Genomic DNA, 7,213 nt, shown 5'->3' with positions numbered 1-7,213 from the left:
TGGCCTGGAGGACCATTTTGGCCGGCACTCCTCGCTCATAACACCCATGCCTATCGAAGTTCTCCCTAACATCGATCAGCGGTTCTTCCACCTTCTGGACGACGTGAATAACCACACGTGGCTCAATATCAACACGCTGGAGAAGTTCTCGAAAGCATGGCGCAATGACAGCAGAATTAAGGACACAATTGTGGGAGTCGAGATTTGTGATATCTGTTTGCTTTTTTCAGGCCATTCCCGCGAAAAGTGCCCCGCTTACGAATTGGTGGGCGTTAATCGATGGCACTGCAAGAGCAATACGCCGACTACCAAGTGAGCAACTTCACTTCAGTGGGCACAAGCGATTCCACGCCCTCCACTACCATGCTATAATGTGCCCGAATAACATGATGTACCAATTAGATGTGTCATATTCCGGCCGCAAGCATGAAACCGGTGTGCAAATAAGCAGCAGCGCTTAAAGCCATCAAGCGCACGTCGCCTAACACACCGCTACTTCATATTATTTACTCCTCCTGCACCTACTGCTGAAGCAGGCATAGTTAAAGCGGCGGTGCTAATGGAGAAGTTAATTTCACTTTTTCGGGTAACTGCGGTAATAGGGAGGTATCACGAAGCTGGAAATGCTTCTGTGAAAGCCCTACGGCGGCGCATTCTTGATTCCATAGCACTGTGCATTCAACAAAGCTATGAGCAGTGTGAGAGGGGCCATTGTGTGGGGTTTCGGGAAAATTGCTAAAATCTTGGCCTTAGTAGACCTAAAAAAGAAGCAGAATACTTACCGCCAGAATGTGGAGCGCATGTACAAAGCGAGCACCCTTCTCGCAAACTGTCATATCTGCTTGAACGGTGCCCAGCTATCCCAGTACTGTGACCTTGAACCACCATGCCATGAAGTCTACCTTGAAGTTAGCTTAACGACAGGTCGCAAGTCTGAAAACAAGTTTTATTGAACTTTACACTCACTATGAGATCAACGCAGCTTTCACTCATGTGATACCTGCCTTGTGTTGATGAGATCACTTATTTTCTTTGTGTGTTTGCTGAAGAATTGTTCAATGTGCTGGAGCAGTTCCTGGTGCTCACGTTGCCGGCAGGACACTTCCATCTGGTGTTTTCTTTCGGCAAGGTCCAACTTTCGCGCCTCTAGAGCTAGGCGTCGCTCTTCATTATCGACTTTTCTTTTCTCAATGTCGAGCTCCTTTTGCCGTAGCTCAAACTCATGGCTTTGACGCATTGTCAGCAAATTTAATTCCATGCCCTCGAGGCCTCGGATTCCTGCAAATACAGATCAATGAGGCAATTTGGCCCTTCATTTCCAATAAGCACATTACATGTCATGCAAACATATTTCGATGATGTCATAACATGAACATGTAATGTGCATGCGTTTAGTGCTATGGCACGGTTTTCACTGGTGACATATCTGACCTATCTTGTGCTTCAGCTGGGAGCTCATTGGAGATTGATAATACAGCACAACCATCAGTGAGAACCATTCTTTGACCTGATAGCTGACATATTACAGATTTCATTTAGTGCTAAAACACATCAAAAATATCAATATTGATACTTTTATCAATGCAACCCGTTTCAATGTAGCGCACTGAAGCCTGAGCTGTGAAAATTGGTGGACATAGCAGGCCGATATTGCAACATCTCCAGACTGACTTGGGCTGATACTATGTGTAACTGCCATGTTCGGCATGGGAAAGAAAGCCATCATTATTTTCACCGTACTCATTGGACAGACTCAGTTGGTATGCCGTGACCACAACATACATCACTTTCTCTTGCTCTAAATGTTTATTACGCCGTAACGTTTGAGAGAAGTGACACTTGTTTGAGGAAAACAGTAAAGGCATTACCGTTCATGTACTCATGCTTACGTGACATGTTCACTTTATACATGCTGTTAACGTAGTTCCTGCTATCAGTGTGCTAGCTGCATAAGCTCTACTGGGACATCATTTCGTCCACTTGTAACGCTCGTCATCACATTATTCTGCCATGTTCAGGCATAGAATAAACAGTCCTTGAAGACTTACCTTCATTCATTGCCGGCAGAGCCTGTTGTCTAGCTACAGGCGGCGGCTGTATCTGCTGCCGCTGCAGCTGCGTCCGCTGCAACTGCTCCTCCTCGTCCTCCTCCTTCAGGGGCTGCTGGTTGTCTGGAATTATTTCGATGGTGTGCTGGTCGGTCGCCTCCATATAACCAACGATGACAGAGGGACTTGACGGGGTCTGGTCAGGCATGGTGAGGAGCAGCTGAGCAGCGTGCTGTCCTGATTCTAAAGCACGATTGAAAACGAGAAGATGCCCAGCAATAACACTCACACTAGCACATTTCTTTCTTACAATTCTGCGAGAAATAGAACTAACCACAAGGGCATAAGTATGCTGTATTACTATGTCACCCGCCAATCAATACCTGCAAAGTAGAGTAATGGTGAATAATTTGAGCTTGCATGATAATAGCACTTTGATAATTTATTTTGCGGAATATAGGTAATCTTAAATATGAAAACAAAAACAAATTTTTTGAAGAGAGAGAGTGAGAAAAAACTTTATTTTGATGGGACACGGAAAAGGGTGGATCCCCGTGGTGGGTGGAGCCTTCGGACCGGCAGATTGGGCGAGTTGGACAGATTGGGCGTTGGGCAAATTGGGCAACTCGTCCAATCTGCCCAACCGCAGATTCAGCGAGTTGGTGGTTTTCCATATTATTTAAAAAAGAGCGCTACCGATACAGGAAAGGGGCTTGTTGAACAGCTTTGAACAACGGTGTTAATCTGACTAGTGACCAAGAGGCAATGTTTTGGGAATGACAAGTGCTTTTAATGAAAATGAACATGCGCGCACGCTTGATGTAAAGCCTGAAAAAAGTTGTCGCAGTTTCACCTGAAAGGCGAAGCATCAATTGCGATAGCAAATTTGTAGAGAGCTATGCGGAGTAATGATAGTAGCTTTATCAGCTGTATAAACTTGGACATGCAGCAGCACCGGCAACACGCAGAACTGTTGTCGACGCCCTCGGCGTTTTGCCCGCGTTCGCACAAAATTCGTGCGGCGTTGGTGACTGTTGCAGGAGCCTCTGATATAAATAGGCACTTGGTGCCGCAGCTAAACGTCGCCTCCCTTCCCTCCCCCTCCCCCCCACGGCCTTTCGTGCGTCAGAAGAAGGCGCGTTTGCTCTACATATATGGTGTTGGTAAAGGAGGAAAGAGACGCCTACTTCTGCAGCCCTTAAGGGAGCACAGCACAGAACGCGCGTTTGTTCTCCGCCGTGCGTTCACTCCCCGTGAAAGCGCGCGCCCCTCGCGCCCTTTCACTCGCACATACAGCGTTCGGCGCACGGCGACGATTTCATCTCCATTGACGCCATACGGAACCTCACGGCGACGGCGACGGCGACGCCGACGGCGACGCCGACGGCAGAAATCTGCATTTGAGTGTCCATATAATTGCTATCGCAATAAAAACAAACGTGTTTTTCCAATAAACGCAGTTAAGTCAGCGCCGTGTCTGTCCCATTCTCTTTTCTGTGTCATGTGTCTTTAGCTCTGTTTTTAAAACAATATTTATTGAATTCTTCATTTTCCTTACTGAAATCTACAAATGAAGCTTTTATATTGTGACAATCGCGAGAGTGTTATCTAAGCAGGTTGCGTGCGTGAAGCGTACAGGCACACTGCATTCTCGATCACACGCGAGCGCCAGATGCGCCAGATGCGCCAGATGCGGCCAGCCAGATGCGGCCGATCCAACGGTCCACCAACGGTCCAACGGTCTCTGATCGCCCTTTTCTGCTACCCCCCGTCGGCTTGCCTGCGCACCTGCTTGGGGGTCGTGGGGGAGAGTACGCTCTGGGTGGAAGTAATCCTGATAGACGCGTGAATTAGTGCCTACCGCACCTCCTTCGGAACGGCAGCGGCGCGCGATCAGACGCACGCGTGACGCAAGCAGTTTTTTGAAGCAACCTCCTTGAAGCAGCCGTACCTAAAGTCGTAACTTCCGTGTAGCGTCACATCGCAGCAACTCACTGAACTAAGGCGGACCAACGGTTCCCATTGCGGAACGAGCGATTGCGCTGGCATTGAAAAAATAGAGGCGGCACTGGCTGTGCCTTCAGCGTTACCTCTTTTTTGCTTCTCTTCTAATAATTACATAGAGTCGTGACTTGCACTTTTGGAACTGTCTTGTTCTTCGGCATCACTACAGCGTGATAGTAGTGCTCGTATAGGGATCCTCAATTTTCACTGAGTGAATAATGGAAAATGGGCTACGACTTTTGTTGAGTGTGCGTTTACTTTTTTAACAATATAGTTTACCATTCACAACTGCCCATTTTGGTCGTAGAGGTTGTAAAAGAAAGCAACTCTGACGTTAACATGATATCTCAAAAAAAAGAATAATAATTACCTTTCACGTGATGGCGGTAAAGAAAAATTCTAGAAAAATATCCTTCGAATATTTAAAAGCCAATAGACGTCAACACGGTTCATTTGGCCCCTAATTTGCACGTGCCGTATACCGTAGCACTGAGGTACTTCTAGTATAATGTAGGGTATTCCATTGTAAAGGCAGAAGTGCACGGAAGGCACACGCGTATTGGTTCATAAACATGATTTGCGTCAAGAAAACGTGTCCAAGCGTTCGTATCTTCATCGGAAACGTACTGCGCCATCGATATTGCGGCGGTATTTTTTAAAACTACAGCAAGCTTTAAAATATAGACCAATGTAAATCTTGATGACATTATTGTTATCATTCGAGTGTGCAGATTGGTAACTTCTTGATACTGAGCAAGTTGAGAAGTCTTGTGCATAATGGATGAAGCTAGGTTAATTCACTTTATAATAATTGATCTTAGGTGGCTATAGCAGACGAGAAGTTCGGAGCCCCTCCTCGGCATTATCTAGCGGAGCGAAGTTAATTTTTATTAAACAAGCTCATGTAAGAGTTACGCGAACAAGCGTTTAAATGCTCTAGGAAAGCGTAATTGACGCGAAAAAAGAACGTCTATAACGTCGACCTCAACGCGCCCACCCTTTTGCCATGTTGTGTTGTCATTGTCATGAATGGAATGATATTGCACTTGCGAATGATAGCATGATAATGCACTCGCTGCACAGCATTGGTGCAAATTATTATGTAATTAGTTAGTTAATTCTGGCTTAATGGCGCAATAGTGACTAACGCCATGCTGCGCTAGCCACAAGATATTACAAGATCGTCTTGTAAGGCAGCGAAAGCTGCGTTACCTTATAGTCTGTGTAAATAACTGGTCTCATCTAAAAAGTTGAACAAGTACATAACTGGCACTAGCGAATCATCTCCCAATTTTAGCGTGATAGCGTTAAGGGGCCCCTGTCGCAGAAGATCTGGCGTCGGCAACCGGCGTCGCCGTGCAATGTCGGCGGGTGGTACAGAGAAAATCATCCCCAACCACGCAGGCCCTCTGAATATATTTAGGTACATGTATATGCCACGCCTTCTTATATGAAATGCGGTATATGCGGGTTATATTGCCACGCCATTCTATCATTAATGTTGCTCATACGTTGTCTTGCATTCTTGGCAAAGCTATTCCTCGGAATTTTAAGAATGACAATCCACAAACAAATGTCATAAAACAAAACACCTTTTATGCCTTTTATGTTAAATCTTCTCAGACTGAAATCTTAAAAGTACGAAACAAAAACGGAAATCTCAAAATTATGCAATTTTCTTGGTGCGGCTGTGCATTATCTCCGGGATCGCCCCACGCAAGATGCCGCGTTTCTACCAGAAAGCTCACCTTCGTGCGTAGCATTCGCCGCCAGTGTTTCCCGGTAACCATTACGGTTGCTGAAGCTGCAGTTGTCGGGAAGCGTGAGAAGCAGTCAGTGATCTTTGAATGCTATCGCGTTCCACTCTTAAACGCGAAGCTTGAGCGTCCTCCAATTCTTCCGATGCGGGGTGTAAAGGTATATGCACGTTATACAGATTGTGTAAAAGCTTCCGTCTCTGTGCTTGAAATTGTGGACATGTCATAACAATGTGCAGTATGTTATTTGTGTCAGCACGTTTATGCAATGGACGATGCACCAAGTTTTGGGCTTTGCATTCGTTTTTAACTTCACAGGCCACCGTCCGAAGCACAAACATGCGACATAGCATACACACATGACTGATACCTTACTACTTGTTTCTGCAGTTATGACCCGCCGTGGTTGCTCAGTGGCTATGGTGTTGGACGGCGAGCACGAGGTCGCGGGATCGAATCCCGGCCACGGCGGCCGCATTTCGATGGGGGCGAGATGCAAAAACACCCGTGTACTTAGATTTAGGCGCACGTTAAAGAACGCCAGGTGGTCCAAATTTCCGGCGTCCTCCACTACGGCGTGCCTCATAATCAGATCGTTGTTTTGGCACGTAAAATCCCTTTTTTTTCTGCAGTTATGAAATTATGTGAAGCTACATTGCTGCACTTACCTTGACCTTCCGCCTCCTCTGCACGAACTTGCTTTGTTGGCGGCATGGTTAGGCGGTAAGGCGTTGCCGGCCTCTTCATCCGCACGGCACTGGCCGCACTTCTGGGTGCAATTTTCGGAACGTAGTTCACGGACCTTGCATAATCCGATAGGTCCTGCAGTATTTGCTCTTTTTCAGCATATTGCTCCTCAGTCCCAGACCTGAAAAGACAACAACATGCATGTTACAGCAGGTCCGCTGTTTTCTGAAACACGCAGGCAACAGGATACGCAGGGGACACGCAAGCGACAGAATACGGACCGTGTTATCAAACGCTGCTGCTCAAGCAAAACAATAACGAACATAAATAAACGCATGGGATTACATATTGGTGCTATACTGAGTGATGTGTACAGACAAGAAGTCAAAAGAACTGACTTTCTTAAGTTCCTTGTGTCCTGTTGCCTCCAGTATCCAATGAGGAGGTCTACGCGGTCCTTTAGACCACGAAGCGTCAGCTCGCGTCCAAGCGCTGGCTTCAGGTTCTCGATCGCCGTCATCCACTTCAAATCGTCGCCAAACGGCCTCGTTGCTGAAACCACTCGCAGGATACAGAGGTCCTCTTCATTGGTGAAACACCTCCGAGGCTTTTTCCCCTGCAGGCGAGCCAGCGGCGCGCCTGAAGACGACGCCGATGAGATGCTACTGCTGTTCGTGCGCGTGGTCGGCATCGATTCGCGAAAACGCTGGTCCGCTG

At 46.9% G+C, this 7,213-nt stretch overlaps 1 protein-coding gene across 1 annotated transcript; it reads right to left on the bottom strand.

Annotated features, from left to right (window-relative positions):
- Positions 1-985: 985 nt before the first annotated feature.
- LOC125944364 (uncharacterized) lies at positions 986-7,213 on the bottom strand. The gene is made up of 4 exons (XM_049664765.1): positions 6,895-7,213; positions 6,478-6,677; positions 2,049-2,291; positions 986-1,278 (listed from the first exon to the last, which is right to left on the bottom strand). Exons 1-4 carry the CDS (start codon positions 7,185-7,187, stop codon positions 986-988), a joined length of 1,029 nt encoding a protein of 342 aa, XP_049520722.1. The 5' UTR covers positions 7,188-7,213.

Source organism: Dermacentor silvarum, chromosome 3, assembly GCF_013339745.2.
Source record: "Dermacentor silvarum isolate Dsil-2018 chromosome 3, BIME_Dsil_1.4, whole genome shotgun sequence".
Classification (NCBI taxonomy): Eukaryota; Metazoa; Arthropoda; class Arachnida; order Ixodida; family Ixodidae; genus Dermacentor; species Dermacentor silvarum.
Note: the sequence above shows the minus strand (reverse complement) of the source record. Positions and strands in the feature narration are given on the sequence as shown.